Source organism: Epargyreus clarus, unplaced genomic scaffold (assembly GCF_041222505.1).
Source record: "Epargyreus clarus isolate Ecla_fem2 unplaced genomic scaffold, WU_Ecla_fem_2.2 ptg000006l, whole genome shotgun sequence".
Classification (NCBI taxonomy): domain Eukaryota; kingdom Metazoa; phylum Arthropoda; class Insecta; order Lepidoptera; family Hesperiidae; genus Epargyreus; species Epargyreus clarus.
In genome coordinates, this window is record NW_027332214.1 from 6,956,143 (window position 1) to 6,976,729 (window position 20,587).

Here is a 20,587-nt window from a genome sequence, read left to right on the forward strand (position 1 = left end):
TATTTGCTGATCGCTGCCTTATTAAAACTTTAGCCTCGGCGTAAGTTTTAAAATTTGTTTGCATTGCTGCAATTTTGAGTAAAGACGATTAATTAGATCCTACATTTATCTCGCACTAGCTTTTACACGTCCTTTTAATTCAAGTAGCTCATCATTGATCTTTTAATGAAGGTAAGACATCGCACTCTAATTTCCTTAACGTCACTAAACAAAATATACACATTTTCAGTACAAGCGTTTAAAGTTTTGATTATTTTGGAAAGGGTATAAATAAAAGTAGAGTAATTATGTCGGTCATATCTTTTGTTTTTATTATGGAATAAAAGTAGCAGTACTTATTACAAAAATCTGAAAAACTAAAACACCCTTTCTTGGTAGCAAAAACCTGAAAAAACTAATATAGTGTCACTATTCTGCGTGATGCACAGGCCCTTTTATAAGTTTTTATAAAACAATAATGTCTTAAACAATAACAATTTTACCTTAATTATACTAATAACAGTATTAAAAAATCAGTTCTGTCCTATTTAGGTACTATACTTATCATTAGAATAACACTTTGGTTGGCAATGACAAACTATTAATTAAAATACACAATGTTTGAGATCAAAAATTAACTTAAGTATGAAAAATATAACAATATTCTCGTTTCTTAATTATTAAAAATATTTTTGTAGTTTTTAAATTTACTAATATAAGAACAATACTAAATTACTAAGAAAGAATATGGTTAAAATAAGATGAGGCGTAGTATTTAGGAATAAGATTATGGTCAACAAGAGCCTTCAAATCTTTTTTTTTCCTTTCAGCTAATGGTAATTTAGCCGTGTATAGTGGTTTCAGATCAGATATTGTAGCAGTTGTCCCTTGTCTGCGTGTTGCGACTTTAGTGGTTTCTAACTTAATCTCCTTAAAATCAGTGTCAGCATAAGAGGTTTTATAAAAAAACTGTATTTTACCTGCTTCTTTTTCATTTTTTATGATTTTGATTATCTTTATATCTGCAAGTTTCACCTTTTCTCCATCCATATTTTTCGAAATAGCTTTGTCAGTTACTGCTTTAATATCATAAAATTCCGTGTGACTCATTTCATTTACAATATACGGTTGTCCTCGTTTTTTGGCACTTCTCACGGCAACTATGTACTGATCTGGTACATAGATCGGTCCCGATTTCAACATTTTCTTAACTTCTCTTTCTATTGTGGAGTGAACCGCGTCTCCTTCATTTTGTGTGTGTCCCTTTATCAGGAATTTATGGGTAATTGATTTAATTGGTAGCATTTTTAAAGCATGCTCATACATGAAAAACATGAAGTTATTCTTCTGCTGACCACAGCAGTTATCTGAATAAAATATAAATTCGGCGTCAGGGTTGGAAGACGACATCTTCTGTAGATATTTGTACACGCATGATGCAATTTCGTTCACTCCTCTATTTCCTTCTACTTCAGTCCAAAAGTAACATTCTGTATGATCCTTGCCAAGCTCTGAAATTGTGAAATTCAAACAGTTCAATTTAGATTTGTAATAAAATATAGACACATCGCCTTTAGGAACAGTCATCACTGCTTGTAAATCGTAACATGAAACAATACGCGTTGGTCCTATATCTTTTTTGTCTTGTTCTTTCTCATTGCGACTCAGTTGTTTTTCTTTTAAATGATTCTCGTGGAGATCCTTCATTGCTTCTTTACCAGCAGCATCAGCATTCTTATAGGCCACACAGTCATCGCATTGATCCTTTTTAGGCACGAAGAAACCAATATTGTATTCTGATTTAAATATTTTGCGGTAAGTATGAATTTTAACATGAGGTACGTTTCTTGATATGCAATCTTTTTTGTAGTCATTAAACAAATCGGTCAAGGTTTTTCCACCATCGATGTATTGTTTTGTCGTTTGTTTCCGGAGGTAATGACTTTCAATTCTTGGTATAGATTCTATATGTTCTTTAACAATATCTATCATCTGTGTAGGGATCCCGGTGCTGCTGTGCTTTCCCCTTTTCTCAATGGTCTCCGTAGTTCCTTGTTGATTTTTACCATCTAAAACAGTTCTTATAGGTCGATCATTTATACCAAGGGTATTCTTAAAAAAAGTTTTACAGACCCTTTGTTTTTTGTCATCTACATGAAAGTAGAATGCATTTTTAAGTTTTCTGTTGCTGTCCACTTTTTTATATTGGTACTTTGGGACAATATTGGTCATATGCATAGCAATATAATCTCGCTGTCGCATCAGCGACCCCATCTTCCAATAATTATCAAAAAGACCTTGGCGAATCTCCTCTGAAATAAGCTCACGACACTTAATTCGACATTTTTCGTTACACGGCGGTCCTATTTTTCTTTCAGGCACGAATTTTAATGAAGCTGAGACGTACGATTGACCCTTATTTCGTAAAATCTTGGCTAACTTTTTTTTGTTTTGAACACGTGCTCTCTTTTGGGCACGGACAGCAGGAACAGGCTCATTAAAGCTAGTCTCATTATTTTCAATGTCTGATACAATATTATTTGCGTTTGATGGAGTATTGTGTAAATGTGCGTCGGTTACAGCATTGCTTGCAGTAACTTCAAGTTCCATAACTGGCATCAAATTATTGCCTTGTTTGTTGAGTGCTTTACTGGTAACAGTGGAATTTGTTGATGAAGAGTCTGACGATGAGGAACTTGACGTCGACGAAGAGGATGATGATGACGTGGATGAATCACAGGACCTTACTGAACACTTGCGACGACGTCGTTTTCTTGAAGGTAAGTATGTACGATCATCATCAGAAGCTGGTGAGAAATCGCCGTTTGATCCATTACTTAGGTTAGATGTGGATGAGTCTCTTCTATTAACCGCGATATTCAGTGGTTCATTGCATATTATGTTGTCACCTGAATACTCGGGCAAAGTAGATACTGATGGTGCACAGTTTTGTTCAAGGCTCTTTTGTTCTTCAATAAATGTACATTGTTCATCAATATAATTTGCTTCCATGGGTTCATTTTCTATATTGTAATTAGAGTAATTTTCCATATTTGTAAATAATTGTCTTTTGACATTTCTTAGCCGTTCTACACTGTCATTAGTTACACGTCGTCTTAACTGCAAAGTACTCAATGGATTGTATGAAATCTTATACTCCAATTGTTCAATGTGCGGAATATCTTGAGATCTTTGTTCATTGGTACTTGCATTGTGATTTTCAAGACAGCTTCCAACTATGTCTCGTAGCTTTTTAATTCGCTCAGAAGGTAGTGGCATCGTTTACTGAAAAAAGTTATTTTATTTGAAAATTATCAATAATTATTACTACCTATGTTCGTAAAAATTAAACAAATAATTGAACCATAAATGAAGAGAAAAATATTTTAAATCAAATTGCCCAGAATAAACCAAAGTACCTACTAACCAATATACCTACTCGTATCTGGCTCAACGACACAAACGAAATTGGTTAATTTTTTTACCAAGATCACAATAATGTAATTGTTATTAGTGCCTTTATAGCAAATTATGTCATAATTAGATGCATTTCCATTTTAAATGTATGGGTACCAAATGCCACTAAACAAAAATATACATAATTCAGTAAAGCGAGAACTAAAATTCTCGAAAGCATAATGTCACTATGCGTATAGTGTCGATATTACGCACATAAATTCTATACTGACTACGAGGTATAACGTCAGTAAGCTTATTATGTCAATATACATTAAAAAATGAAGCTACTTTGCAAAAGTCATAACGACATTTTCATTATAGTGTCATTATGTTGTTAACTGTTTAAAAAAAATCAGGCTATTGTTATTTAATTAAAGACACTAAACAAAAAATGTCGTTATGACATCATTATAGATCTAAAACTTACCGATTTTTTAACTGCTTCAACGTCTCAATGCGTAAAGTGTCACTATTCCTTGCACTGAATAATCATTCACTGTTGACAACTCGTTGCGTAATGGTGAATGTGTCATTCTGCAGTCACAACTCATGCGTTTCGCGCGAAACAACGTAACGTCATTATGCCATCTAGCAGATTCTACGTGAACTATTAAAACCAGTGTTTTTGGAAAAAATAGGGAATAGTTCATAGTATAGATGGCGTTACTTAGCTCAAAATTGATAATTTTTGTTTAATGACGTTAAGGAAATTAATGTGCGACATAGTGCTGACGCTTTATTCGTTTTGTCAAATTTTAAATAATTTTATTTTCTTATTGTAATTTTTAAAATCATTTCACAGATGTCATTATATTATTTTAAGTAATTTAGCATATTATAAAAAGCATACTTGTTCTTTTATGAATCGTAATACATTACTTTATATTAAATTCAAGGCAAGTAAAAGTCAAGAAAATCCTATGTCTAAAATATCTCATCTGTGTATAGAATAAATATTAAATCGTAAATAAATTTATGAACAACTTTAAGGTCGCATTATTCTTGTTAGAAGGATACGACATTGTACCTTACTTGTACTCATTTACTGTACCTTAAGAAAAAGATATACAAAGTTTTATATATTTCACAGCATTGACTTTGAAGCTCTATAATTTCTTTGATCACGCAAATTGGTTACGAAGAAAGTGATAATTAAAGGCGTATTGATAGCAAAATATAATGTTTAATAAAGGCGGTTAATGCTTTTTGATATTTCTATATTAACACGTTCCCAGCGGCACAGATTTTTCTGTACTTTCCATTACTGCGTTACGAGTTGTTTTAAACCTCGTCCTATACCCGACATTGTAGCGGCACGAGGCGTATTATATCCCACCGCCCGAAGGATAAAATCCTTTTTTTGGCGCCAAATAAGACAAAATGGACGGCTTTTGTCTTGATTATTATTAACAATGAGTTGATTAACCTAGATCTGCCGCCGCCCTTGGTCAAATTAGTTAGTTTAGATTCTATGGGTAAAATAAAATGTGGGATCTAATGCACCTCGGACCGCACTGAAAAATGGCAGGTTTCCATATAATTTAGTGATGGGAAAATAAATATCGATTCTATTTTATTGTTTTTATTTATCAACGTTATGGACAGAATGAATACAAAAAAGGGGAAAAGTTATGGATTTTTTTCATTGAAACATGTCAGACAATATGGTTTTTTGCAAACAGTGCATTCCGTGAGATTTGTTTTTGGTTTTTTTGTCTGCCTCACGACATGTCAAGAATGTGCGGAGTTTTTCGTAGCATCCGACACATCTCTTCTTCTTTGGACCCTTATCGAGATGATGTGCTTTCTTTGCAGTGGATTCTGAAAAGTAGGAGCGAGTAGATTAGGGTAAAGAGTAATCGGAATACTCGGTAACGATTTTGCCTACGTTTCCTATATCAATAATGTAGCTACTTAACTTTTGTTTGAACCATAACAGGAAACGTAATTATCTATAATGTAATTTCTTACTATACGGATATACGCCTAGCCTGCCAAGTCTCACTACTGGACTTTCACCTAGACAGTGTATATTTGTGACTTACCTGTTTTTGAAATATCTTCCTGTATTCTGATTTTGGCTCAGATTTTTCAACCGGTTTTTCTTCATCTTCCTCCATGATCAACTTTTTTCGGCAACGTTTCGACATGATAATTTTCAACACAAAGACAGCGGTCCTACTTCGTCGCGTGCGCATCCTCGACTGCGTTGCACAACACTAACCACGTGAAGCTAGCGTGGGGTGCGGTACGAGGTGCGTGGGGAAACGAGGCGTTCGCAACCTCGTTCCGCACTGTGTTAGCATTATTATTTGTTCAGTGCGGCACGAGGTCTAACAAACCCGACATTAGGTTGGTGTACCATAGAACTAGGAATCAGTAGCACATCACAAACATATAGTTATCACTCTCCTACACTGAACCAGACGGAAGTTATGCCTCTCGCACCACAGAGAAGTTAAAGTTTTTTCTTACCGCTATAACGACCAGACATGGACGAGGTGTTTTAAGCCGCGTTCCGCAGCTAACGTGTTAAAGCTGTTCTTTGAACTGGTTATCAATTAAAATTACCATTTAATTTCATGTAATATTTTAATTTGTATCAGAAACGGTGCTTTCGAAAGAAAAGTTTACGAATACTTATTAGAAGATATTCTTAGTGCAGAAAGTATTTAAATGCATGTTAGTAAAAATACTGTATATATTATAATAACTTAAACTAAATTAATAAAACAAATAAAAATATTTACAGTAATCAAAAAATAACTAAAAATTATAATAGATAGAATAAATGAGCCAGATCGTTGCCCCGCGGTAGTGTACCCAAGACACTAGCAGAATTACCTCGTTGTATTTCATGTTACATAATAATGTTTTTTTTGAGTAGAAATTATTGGCAATATGAATAATTGACTACTGGTTTTCTTACCCAGTTATTTAAATAACCTTCTGTTTGATATCGCAATAATATTATAATAAACATTACCTACCCACAACTGAATTACTACATTAGAGCAGTACGAGTAGTAAAACATCATACATTTGAATATTTGAACATAATATTATGAAATGTAAATTGAAATAATTTCATTTAGATACATAAATAAAATATCACCTGTTATCTGAACTCTATGATTAAACTGCATAAGCTCTGTGTAATTTTGTTTAATAGCAAAAGTGATGGACCAAAGTCCCCGAGATCGGATACTTGATACTTGATTTGAAAAGTCGAGTCCAGGTAAAAATTGATACTTGATTTGAAAAGTCGAGTCCAGGCATTTAAACTTAGACCTCAGGCGTAGCAGCGCATCTATGGACATGATATTACCATCAGGTGGACTGTATGATCGTTTGCTACTTACGTTCAGTCCGCGCCAAACCGGTAGTCCGCACTGAAGTTGTTGCGAGCAGATGTAGTTATACAATTGGCTATGGTGACGCGACTCATTTCTATATTCAGAGCGGACTAGCAGTTTCGCGCGGACTATACTATACTTACGTATTATAAAAGAGTAGAGGAGAAATTAAAGTACTTAGCAAATATGTGTGCAGCTCGCACAATGGTAGACATTTGTAATCAAACCCAAATAGAATTCGAGTCCTGTCTTGTCCGCCACAGACGTGTTGCTACGCTCGAGAATCAATTTGTAGCGTCTCGGATAAGAGTCTTTGTCTCTTTGGAGTTGATGACACCAAGTGGACTAAACCGCAAGACACTTGAAGATATTTAGTCATTCATTCTTTAGAAGGAACTCTTAGGTCGTATAAATCACCGGCTTTTCTTATGCGACTACTAAGGAAGCGTTATGATTTTTTACATAATAGCAAATAACACATAATCGTGCAGTTTATTTGATCGTAAGCGGAAACTATAGCCTATGGACGCCTGTGATCAACCCCAGATAGAATTGGAGTTGACCTGAGAGTTAAGCTCAGGTTTGCCACAGATGCATTGTTACCCTTGAGGATTAAATTGCTTACAAGTCACAGGGCATAACTAGATACCCTTCATAACAACAAAGCAGTATTATACTATTTTTAGAAAACACAAATAACTCTAGCTTCTGGAGTTGACCACTGAAAGCTCTTCCACTTTCTATCTGTAAAATTCTGCTCACCGGTACTAACATAAGTAACGTGTAATGTCACAGTGGCTCATTCGATGCCGCAACCCGTTGTGTTGGGGTTTGCTTTGGATTATACGTGTTTCGTAATAAGCACCTTTGCTTCGGTGATTTACATATACGAAATATTATGCTTGGATTTATAACAATTTTTCTGAGACTTAATTATGAAGCCATTAATGGATGTATTTGAATAAGTCGGAACGCCTCATATATATAAGTGTATCTCACATAATATAATCTTTGAACTAGAACGCAGTAGCATTACATTTCTGTTGTAAGACCGATATAGGTGTGACTGTGGTGTTTCCAGAGTCGAATCACAAAACGTTTTACGTTCAACCCGTCAAATCTGCTCATCGCTACTGATCTATGTAAAGTGTAACGTCACAGGTGTACAGATTAGTTTATTCCGCTCACTATACTCCGCCAGTTTCGCTGACAACAGCAAGGTCGTGGCCAGTTATGGGTTAGGTCATTTGGGTTCGGACGTGAATCGAAGCGATCGCGTGATCGAAGTCGTTTCGTGGCTCATTCGATGCCGCAACCCGTTGTGTTGGGGTTTGCTTTGGATTATACGTGTTTCGTAATAAGCACCTTTGCTTCGGTGATGTACATCTACGAATATAATGCTTGGATTTATAATGGAGATGGAATTGCAAAAGAATTTAAAATATTTAGATTTAAAGATTTTAATGGATGTGCTAGCTCTTAAATGACATAATTAGTTTGGAAATATTATTATTATTATATTTATAGATAATTTAAATAATAGCCAAGCCAAAGATTTGTACTCTTTTACATAATCTCCGTAAAAAATATGTATATTTTTCGTATTCCTTATTTCTGTGCAGGTTTTTTTGATTTAGCGATATTACCTACATGTAAGTGCTAGAATTAAATTCTAATTAATAATAGGTTGCTTTCTTAATTGAAATTAAATAATAGCTACGCGTATATTCAGGTTTCTTACCACTGAATTCAATTCAATTTATTTCAATACATTAGGATTTAGGGAATATCATAAATTCTCTCGTTAATTCTGACTCATAAATAATTATGACAATTATCTTTGATAAGTGAAATTATTTTTTACTTCCGTAACCGGTTTTTGAACGTTATCTGTGTTATCAGATGTGAATCGAAGCGATCGCGTGATCGAAGTCGTTTCGTGGCTCATTCGATGCCGCAACCCGTTGTGTGCTTGCTTTGGATTATACGTGTTTCGTAATAAGCACCTTTGCTTCACTGCGGAATAGACCCGAGCAAAGACGAAGTATATTTGCTCTTTGAAGTGAAGAAAATGTTATGCAGTTTCAGAGTTGTACTGCGGTTTGTGTTGACACAGATGTACGAGTATTTTAGAAAAATAAATTATATATTTGAAATAAATATAAGGTTAGTTAACGCCAAGCGTTAAATAATTAATCTATCTTATGTTTATCCTATCAGAGATCGAAAGTTGACCACGTCAACCGACAAAGACGTATTGGATTGTAAATTTTATGCTTGGTAAATATTGGATAGACTGATTATTAATAACGGGCGTTAGACAGATTTGTCAGACTGCTTTAAAATTAGTATTAAAAGCTCCAAGAGGCTTTTTAATAATAATTGCGGTCATATAATTAAATTTCGATAAAAAAGCAATAGTAACACCTGAGCATCGCTACCACAAAGTTTACGAAATACTTAAAATTTATGACATTTTTTACAAAGATTTATCATCAGAATTCATTCATCTTTTGTGTAAATTTTATTCATAGAAATTTAAAAGTATTTTACCTATACAAAGAAAATAAAACTGGAAATAGAAGCAGCTGTAGAAATAACGGTGAACATATTTTTTTTATTATTCTTTTATATTATAGTAAACATTTCAGTCTACAATGTTAAATGGTATTTGTGGCTATTATAAGATACCTAATTGCAGTATGAAAGTCAACTGCTACTTAAAGTTCATTGCTTGAATTCAGCCAACGAACAATTATAGACTTCCACTAGCTGACCCGGCAAACGTTGTGTTGCCATGTAAATAAAAAAATGTTAAGGGTGAACAACCCTTATCACTTAGGGGTATGAAAAATAGATAGTAGCCGATTCTCAGACTTACTGAATATGCATATAAAATTTGGTGAAAATCGGTAAAGCCGTTTCGGAGGAGTACGGTAACTAACATTGTGACACGAGAATTTTATATATAAGATTTATCGACCATTATTTTCGTTCAGAAAATTTTGTTGGTGTAAGTTGGTGGTAGATTTGTAGGTACCTAGGTTAAAGATAAAATTTAGTTATGTTTTAATTATCATAACCAGTTCGAAGTTTGTAATACTAAAGTCTGGTTTTAAGAGAATCGAATGGTCAAAATGACGTGTAAGCGGAAGCGTAAGGTTTCAGGGGCGGCAAAGTCAGCTATTTCATGTTATATAACGTAACTTTTCCTAGAAAACCCCCTAGTTTTGGGGCGTGATAAACCGCTGAAAATTTTGAAAAATTATTAATTATGTTCTTATATTTTGCCGACCTATAGGGGCGGCAATCTTAATTTCTGCCCGGGGATGCACAAACACACTATACTGCTGTGTGTAGGAAACATTATACGCGTCAAGCGTAGCCGCTAATATATGATTGTCTTCGGTAAGGATTCCTGCCATATAAGTGTTATCTATAAATGTCTACGTGAGCAAAACAAATTAAAATTGGTAGACAGTTATCTCTCGTTCAATAGAAAAATATCATATTCCTAAGTAGAAAAATATAAAAATCATCTAGACTTTTACTTCAAAAACATGAAACAGAACAATGTTAGTAAGTAGATAGTTATAAATAAAAGTAGTTTCTTCTCATGTCATGTACGTTGTAGATAACAAACAAGTATTTGAAGCATCGCACACAAAAGATTGCTAGCATTTAAAATAAATGGAGTACCGAGATACGTGTAATAAATGAACATCATCTAATGTCGATATCGCTTTCTATTATATTTATTACGTATCGTGAAATATTGCGTAAAGTGTTAGTATTAGAAGGTACTCATGTTAATATTTTCAATGGTGTCTGAAGTTGAATAAATCCATATTTTTTGTGAAGTATTATCAAATGTACCTAATAATACTGCCATCCATGGATATCTGTGACCGACTCTATAGCACATCGCTACCACAAAGCAAAGGCTTATAGGCACAGTGTATAGAACAGGCTCTATCTAAAGCCGATCGATACACCGAAACATAGAACTGCTTTACAATAAAGATAAGTGTGGCGGTGCGGTGGTATACTCCGCACCAAACTTCTAGTCCGCTCTGAAGTTTGAAGCTCCAGTCGAACACACTACAAGCATGTAATCCGTAGCAAAACTAACGCAGCTATGTATCCTTGGGCGAGAGCGGGCAGCGGATGGGTGACGGAGGGGTCCCGCGCTGTTTTTGACCCGCTAATACCTACAATTTGCTGTTGCGACGCGACTCGTTTCTATAGTCAGAGCGGACTAGAAGTTTGGCGCGGACTCTACCTTCCAGTCGAACTTATGACTCTACCACCTTTAAATCCGGAGTTGAATCCTCAACCTTTAAAGCTTATAAAACGTTATTAAAATCCACCCTTAAGATATATAAAGGGTCTCGTGTGTACCTAACCCTTAAATATAGAACTAGATACCTATTTATACTTTTTTCCAAAATACACTCGGGCAAAAATTGTTAAGAAAAAGCGTTATAAATACGAGTATCTTACTTCATACATTACGTATCCATTGCTGTGCTCACATTTAAAAGAGAATCGCTACTTTTCATGAGATATTAGGGTCGTGAGTCTTTATGATACAAATAAAGCCGTTGCCTTTATATGTTAATACCCATTTCGGCAATATATACGATAATGTTGTTTGTAATGAAGAGGTTCTAATACTTTGTAACGTAATCTATGAGTGAATACAATATCCGTATAAATGAGATTTGGTTTCTGTTTTTTTATGCGGTGGAAGTTATCAGCACATACATGTAATATATAGAAGTCCTACAGTAGTCTTACAGTTATCTTACTCTTACTCTCTTTCGCCACTTTCATTTTTTGGAGGGTATCGTAGGACATAAGGAGGAAATCCAGAAGATTGATATCAGGGTCGACTGAAAATAGACGGTGGTAAATTTCTTTGCGGTTTAACTTCCGCCACATCTGTTTTTGCTTAATAACAGTGTTAAACGTTTTTGAATTCCAGTTTGCAGGGAAACCTACCTATTTGGTAAGGGAGACATATTAAATATTTAATTTTGTACTAGGCGTTTGAACTTAGTCTTCAGAGGTAGCAACGCTCCTGTGCCCGACCTCGGATAGGAGTCCCAACTCTTTAGAGATGGTCATGAGCGGCAGTAGTCACTTATCGTCAGATAGATAGGATGTTAATTTGCTGCTCCAATATTGTACAAAGCTATCCATGAGAGCCGTTGCCACATATTTCCAGAAAGTAGCGCGTTTATAAATGGTTAATATAAATTGGGGTTTATAATCAACTTGAATAATAAATTTTTACTTAACATTTAAATTGAATAGATCGCAAAAAGGAAAAAAAAACTGTTTTACGCAAATTGGATTATATTTTTTTGGGTACTCCAAATCATTTTTATAAATTATGTATAGAAGAAGGGGTAAAGATACAATTAACTAAGCTGAGATAAATGCTGCTTTTTAACTGGTGGCAGTTAAGCTGAAAGAAAATTTACTTTGCGTCATATCTTTTTAGTGTCGTAATAAAATTAGTCAAATTCTGTGTACTAAAGACTACAATTCGTGCATTTTATGATTACAACGTTTGTTGTCTGAAGATATACCTCTTTGATGTTTATGTATAGTAGAAATAATTTATGTATGTATCTAGAGATTTGTCATGTTGTCTTGGAACCAGAAGAGATCTAATGTATCTCTCAGATGTCGTAAGAGGCGACTAAGAGGAGACTACCTGGGTTGCGGGCGGTAAGAGTGGGAACTCGAACCATCCCGTCAGCGATCCTGAGAAAGACTACGGTATGTGTGGCCGCATACCGTCGTACACGCATGAAGGCGTAGAATGGTCTAAGTTCTCCAGGATTGAGACACCACGCTCGGAGGACTATTGCTCTACATAATGAAACTAAACATAGTGTTAAAATCACAAAGTAAATTAAAACTGTAACGTTTATACCGTCTCTCCTGACCGGCGTTTCATTAAATTACCCCCGTAATGAATAAATGTATTACACGGGGGATTCGTTCCTTCACTTTTTCTTCCTTATTTTATTATAAACCGTGGAGAAGTGTCTTATGCTCCGAGTTATTTTTTATCTAGGGTGTTATAAATTTTATTTTAACGTCCCTTTTTAGGATTAATTCTAAATGCAAATGGGCTGACCCGCCACAGACTGGTCTCGAACTGAAATGTCTTTCATAACTTTGTATGGACACCGGACGCGTCCAGTGCCTACGCTCTAGTTGCGATTTCTTGCGATAAAAGCGCTTATTTGTCAACGTCAAATGTATGAAATGAGTCAAATAAAAAGATGGACATATTAATCATAAAGAAAAAAAAGAGCGCCCATTATGCTATAACACGCATTTTATATTTATCTACCATATTATTTACACGTAGTGGATGTTAAGAAGTTCAGTATGTTTTGGTAGGCTTAAGTAAAATACATTTTTATTGACTTTTAAAAGAATAACTACACAGAAAGACATAGTTTGCATGGACATATTGAGGTGTCATAAATTATAAGAGGTCTACATGACAATGGACCTCAAAAAACTGATGAATGGGTAAATTAATTTAAAGCACTTGGAGTTACATCCAGAATCATATGCCAAAATTAAAAATAACACTGCAATAAAAAAATAAAAATACTGTAATATAAACGTGTTAAAGGAAGCACAGAATCTGAATATCCAATTATAATTAATGAGGTAAATTAAAAAAGTACGTTCTCTTTTACTTTTTACATTACATATGAAATTGAGTTGATATCTGCCTATTTGTTGAAGCACCTCATTCCGCTCATTTTGTGCTCGAATAATGAAGCTGTTTCAAAGCTGCCGTTTAACAAGTAACTGAGTATAAGATACACAATAATAAGTCTAGCCTACGAACTATAGCTCTAAGTAAAGTCTAATTTATACTGGTAAATAAATTAACTATAAATATACTTCAATGTAGTTGACAAAATAATTAGTTCGAAGGTGACCCCTTTATGGTTCGACATCATTGTCACGCCTTTCGATGCCTAATAACAGCAGTGTTAAGTGCTGCTGTGTTCTTGTTGAATGGTGCGGTAAGGGACACATACTTATCCAAAGCTTTTCAACTTAGTCCTCTGAGGTAGAAACACATGTTGCCAATCTCCTGTAGGAATCTAATATATAAGGGCGGTAGTAATGATTAACTTACTTAATCAGTCAGACAGCTCGTTCGCTATTTGTAAATTAAAACAGAAATACTAGTTACTTTTAAAATACAATAGGCGGCCGTATTGTTATAGTAGCGATTTCTTCCGGACACTGGCCAGTGTTTCACGAGGTCAACAAAAAAAAACAAAATAATAAATTCAGCGGTACCAAACTACTGCACTTTCTTTTGTTTTTTTTTTTTTTTTTGTACTGAGTACATTTTGTTATATATATTTTAAACTCAAATATTAAATAACTAACGTTAAATAATACGTAAATATGGATATAACGTGCGTCTGAACAAATATATTTCAGAACTTGAGCTCAGCTAGACAGATAAGCTCGTAATCTATATGTGAAAATGAAAATTTAATTTAGACAATATTATAAGGTAATTTAACATACAATATAAATATATATATAACTCAAAGGTGACTGACTGACATAATGATCTATCAACGCACAGCCCAAACCACTGGACGGATCGGGCTGAAATTTGGCATGCAGGTAGATGTTATGACATAGGCATCCGCTAAGAAAGGATTTTGATCAATTCTACCCCCAACGGGATAAAATAGGGGATGAAAATATTACTTCGTAACGCGAGTGAAGCCACGGGTAAAAGCTCGTTATTATTATAAAATTTTATATTAAATTTCATCGCATATCCTATTCTCGTTTGTTGTTAAACAAGTCAGTTATGTTCAGTTGCGATGAAATGTGTGTGGCTATTATTGCCGAGATACTACGTAGCGTCGAATGATAAAGAATAAAGTGTTTTAACTTATATTAAATTAAAGTGAGTAAGTGAGAGACCCTTATACACATTAACCGCAGTATTTAAAAAGCAGTATTGAGTAAAATATATCAGGCGAACATAATTTTTATTCGGTTGTTGAAAACTAAAGCGCTTAATTTATTAACTCTAAAAATATCTAACTTTATTTAAATGATAATATTAAAAAAATAGATATGAGCAGGTCAAAAATTTTGTAACATTTTTAACTTATGTTTTTTATGTTACACAAAAAATAGGTAGATAGTTAAGTAGCCATCTAAGATTATTAATATATTAGACACTTTTTAATTAATTTTCAAGGGCGTTGATTCGCCTACACTGTGTTTGAATATAATTGGATTTTTAATTATCAGATAAAATTGCGTCTCCTGCCATTTAATGGAATTTATAATGGAAATCTTCAGTGATTGAAATTTTGATACTAATTATAATAAGCAAAATTTGTCCTTATTAAAATCTGAACCTGGCCATTAAGAGTTAAAACTTTAATTTAAACATAATGTCACTTTTCTGTCGCTAAAACATTTAAAATTGAAGTTTAGAACTTCATTTAATTAAAAAATAAGTAAACGTTTCAATTATAACGTGACAAAATTTTAGAAACTACAATTAATTACATAGTAATAGAAGACCTAATCTGAAAAACGTAAAAATTTTACTCGCCACAAGTAATAAAAAGGAGCATCATCTAATTACTTTATAATGACTGAGCAGATTTAAAAGATTTATTATACGAGTAACTGGGTCATAAGCACTGCCTACTTTTCTAGATGTTCCGTACACCCTAGGGACACATTAGGGTACGCACGGAGGGAAGATAGGAAAAAATGTCCGTACCGAATTCTTACATTTTGTAAATTGTGAGAGCTCCTCCTGAGACTTGTCCGTGTTTGTCGAATAGTAGCAATAAAACTGTAATGTATGATTTATGTATTTTTACGCAGCACTTTTGGTATTATAATATTTTGGAAGTTACCTATAAAAGTTTTTTATAGACAATTTGATTCCCTTAATGTGTATCAAAGTAGTTCTAGCTTAGTAGTTATAAAGACGGCCTTTCATTCGGGGATTCCAGGTTTCGAATCTATGGCACACACCTCTGTTTATTTAAACGTATGTGACAGTAATAAATTTATTATAAGTACCTAAATTACGAAGGAAAGCATCGTGGGACAACTTGAGTGTATAGAATAAATATAGTTCAAAAAACTAAAAAATACGCTTTTATGATAAAATCAACTAAAAAATAGAAAATAATTTTCAATCTAGGAATCAATTAAGGAACAGTAAATTGTATAATTGTGAAAAAAGCGTGGAGTTATTACTTATTAGACTTATTAATTTTCGAAAAGCACCCCACACTTTTTCCACAATTATACAATTTACTTAGTTTTTTGAACTATATTTATTTTATTAATTTTCAGTATTTGTTGTTATAGCGACCATCATTATCCATCGTCTATAAAAAAATCAAGTGTCTATCTATTACTAGTTACTATCTATTACGGTTTAAGAGATAAAGCCCTGTGACTCACGAACAGACAGCGGAGGGTTTCGTTTTATCCTTTGAGTACGGAATCCTAAAAATCATTCTAAAAGATGGCATTATAGATATGTTTCAATACATTTGAGTTATAGGGAAATAACATTATTATTTTTCATAGCTAAAAATCAATCTAGTAACTTTGCCTGTACGCTCCATAAGGCGCTTTCTCTCGCCTGTAAAAAAATCAAGTGTCTATCTATTACGGTTTAAGAGATAAAGCCCTGTGACTCACGAACAGACAGCGGAGGGTTTCGTTTTATCCTTTTAGTACGGAACCCTAAAAATAATTCTAAAAGATGGCATTATAGATATGTTTCAATACATTTGAGTTATAGGGAAATAACATTATTATTTTTCATAGCTAAAAATCAATCTAGTAACTTTGCCTGTACGCTCCATAAGGCGCTTTCTCTCGCCTGTAAAAAAAATCAAGTGTCTATCTATTACGGTTTAAGAGATAAAGCCCTGTGACTCACGAACAGACAGCGGAGGGTTTCGTTTTATCCTTTTAGTACGGAACCCTAAAAATAATTCTAAAAGATGGCATTATAGATATGTTTCAATACATTTGAGTTATAGGGAAATAACATTATTATTTTTCATAGCTAAATTCAATCTAGTAACTTTGCCTGTACGCTCCATAAGGCGCTTTCTCTCGCCTGTAAAAAAATCAAGTGTCTATCTATTACGGTTTAAGAGATAAAGCTCTGTGACTCACGAACAGACAGCGGAGGGTTTCGTTTTATCCTTTTAGTACGGAACCCTAAAAATAATTCTAAAAGATGGCATTATAGATATGTTTCAATACATTTGAGTTATAGGGAAATAACATTATTATTTCTTATAGCTAAAAATCAATCTAGTAACTTTGCCTGTACGCTCCATAAGGCGCTTTCTCTCCCCTCGAAAATCGTTAATCCTGAGGATGTTGATAAGGACAATGGTACAAAATTATTAAAATCGTGTATTGTCATCGGTTTTTGATAATTCTTTAAAATTTTGAATTAAACTGAACGTTCAAAGTGGATAAAAATCGGGCTCAAAGATTCCGTTATTGTTACATACATACATACAAACGTACAACCCAAGCTAATAAAAGCGTGTTAAAAATAGTTCTCAAGGATATATATAGTCTATACTTGACCGACGCGATGGGATATGGCTTACACTCTTCTCTTATACGACGTTAATTAATGACCGTACCTATTATACATTTTTTACATAAAAAATCGATATATGCATATTATCCTTACATCCTTACTACATTTAAATTTTATATAAAATTTGTAAATACATTTTTTTGTACTCTTTTGTAAATGAACCAACACTAGACATTATCGGGAATGCTAAAATATTTTGAAAAATAGGTACATTCATCTTCAGATTCAAGATTCAGGTTTTAATCTAGCCCCAAAATTGTGATGTGAGGTCCAATATTTATAACGCTAATAACCACAAGTAGAAATCGCTAGTTGTGTGGTAAGGGAGACATACTTACGCAAGGCATTCTAGCAGTCTTCAGGGGTAGCGGCGCATTTATAGGCGACGTCAGTTACGAATGCTAAACTTACGTGGGCTTGATTACAGATGTAGATGGGCGGCAGTAGCCACTTAGTGGACTGCATGCTCGTCTGCTATTCTAATATTAATATAAAATAAAGGTGTTTAGAATTAAGCGCTAATAATATTTTATTATTGAAGAAAGACGTACAGATTAGTTGCTTTTTTTAACTTTTCCTCCAATATTACGTACAAAAACAAAGACTGGAATATTCCTAGGTTTAGATAAAAGAAATCGACTTTGCTGGTATCGATATAATATTCATAGAAATGGTTGTTCGCGACCTATTTTTTGCTTATTGAAATGCTGCTGTGTTTTTCTTCGAATGATTAGCTAAGGCAGGAATATTTCTGTGACACTCAATCTTTCTAACTTCATATTCAGTTTAACTTTATACATTTAAACTGACTAACTTTATATTTAGTGTCAGATAATTTTACTGTGATACGGCAGTGATAGCCTAATGGTTAAGAAACTCGGCCTCTCGATCGAGGGGTCCGAGGTTCAAATCCCAGGCACGCAACTCTGATTTTTCAAAGTTATGTGCGTATTTGAAATTAATTATCACTTGCTAAATGGTGAAGGAAAACATCGTGAGGAAATCTGCATACCTGAGAGATTTATAAAAAAAGGTATGTGAAGTCTATCAATACGCACTTGGCCAGCGCGGTGGACTATGGCCTAATACTTCTCATTATGAGTGGAGACCCGTGCCCAGCAGTGGGACAGTAAGGGGTTGATGATGATGATGAAATTTGCTGGCCTATGGAGTCATCACATTTTCCACACAACAAAGTTCGAAACAGTTCGTTTCGTACTCGTACTGAAAATAATAAATCAGTCTCTTAAGTATAGTAAACGTATTCAGACTTTAATAGTAACTTGCGATGGGGTAATTTATATGCGATATTTTAAAAATATTGTACTACGAATACGACGTTCATTGCCGTTTAGGTTTATTTTGTAATCGAGCCAACAACCACCATTATGTGAATGCTAAATTAAGTCGGAGCGGCTTGCATACTGAATAAAATTAATCGGTTTCAGACCGGCCCTAAAACAAACAACGCAAGTTGTAGGTTCTTAAGAAAACACACTATAGTCTGATTCATAATTAGGTGTCCAAAATGTAAACAAAGAAATGTCACTGTCAAAATACTATTACAGGTATTGTAAACCTTAACAAATTAACAAGAAACAAAAACTGTAACATTCTGAACAAAAAATCAAAACCTTGACAATTACACACAATTTGACGAACGCGCTATGAAAAAGAGAAAACATTCGAGTTCGATCACGATCACGGAAATGAATAACATCAGCTACGAACCTTAAAAATGGCGGCACAAGAAATGTTTTGGATCCCAATTGTGTTACCATTATCGCATTTCAATTTTCTACCATAAACATTGTGTTTATTATTATTACTGTATGGAACGAAATTGAGGTAATATAAATATTAGAAAATTTGAATTGATCTTAATTTATTTAGATTATTATTTTATTATCGTTGTATTACTTTAATTTCGTCAAAAATAAGAAAGTACCATTTGTAATTTATTTTCTTTATAGGCAATGACATATAGGTCATACTTTTGTTTACATTTTGGACACCTAATTATGAATCGAACTATAGAAAGGTTAAACACACTTTTTGCACAGATTGTTTACGTAGTTTTATTAATAAAAATTCGAAAGAAAATAATTATGTCCATTCATTGGCATTAATTCAGTATTACTGTTAAATAATCAAAATAAATGACTTTGAAATTTATATCGACGGTAATGTGATATTAATAATTACTTGTTGTCGTTTACTCAATATGTGTTTAAGCGTTTAATACACCAGTTCAAAATATGTAATAGTATGAATATACCATTGTATAGTGATCCTCACTGTACAGGTTTATTTTGTAATCAAACCATTGGCCATTACAACGAATGGTAAAATATCGCGGGCCGGACCGCATACTGAATAATTATTCGGTTTCAGCTCGGCCCTAAAACAAACTGCGTAACCAGTTGGACGTTTTAAACAAAACACACCAGCGAGAGTTAAGTTTATTAAGCTTTTTTATTTAAACAAAAAATAGAAAGTAATTTGCTTGGTATGAAATGGATGGAGCACTTTTAATTAAATGTCTGTCTAAAATTATTTGTTCAGTAAGTACATCAAGTTAAATTTGTGAAGGCCATAGATTAGTAAAGATACTTCGCCGCCTTCAAATTGAATGAAGCCACAAACGGCTTATTTTAGTAAGTTCTTTTTTTGAATTCTTGACAAATAAAAACATTTTTAGAGAAAATTTACGAATAAATAACTAATACTGCGTAATTTACGTAATAAATAACTAATTATTTCAAATATTTTAGGGACATTTTAGCACGGAGACGTGGCAAAACTTTTTTACGCAACTATTTCAATTCTCAAAACTGGGTACATTTTCTTGTTAGGAGTGAATATTACTACTAATCTATGGTGAAGGCATACAATATTTTTATATGCTTGTCTACTCATTAAAGGCATAGATAATTAATAAATATGGTAAAAGTGAAAAGTCAACTTCTTTCTTTCAATGGAAATAATAACTACGGGATTTATAGCACCAATAATTTAAAATAGTTTCCCACACTGCCCACAATAATATGTAGGTAATAAGAGCAGAGGCATACTTAATTTTTTTCTTGACTAAAAATAAATATAA

The 20,587-nt window shown here is 33.6% G+C and overlaps 2 protein-coding genes across 2 annotated transcripts in view; one reads left to right on the top strand and one right to left on the bottom strand.

Moving 5' to 3' along the window:
- Window positions 1–20,587, top strand: part of LOC140742834 (neural cell adhesion molecule 1) — a 211,453-nt gene that overhangs the window by 145,300 nt on the left and 45,566 nt on the right. The window lies entirely within an intron of this gene.
- On the bottom strand, window positions 186–4,151 carry LOC140742832 (uncharacterized). Its single transcript, XM_073073867.1, has 2 exons — window positions 3,866–4,151; window positions 186–3,264 (listed from the first exon to the last, which is right to left on the bottom strand). The coding sequence occupies exon 2, from the start codon at window positions 3,256–3,258 to the stop codon at window positions 715–717; it is 2,544 nt and encodes an 847-aa protein (XP_072929968.1). The 5' UTR covers window positions 3,259–3,264; window positions 3,866–4,151; the 3' UTR covers window positions 186–714.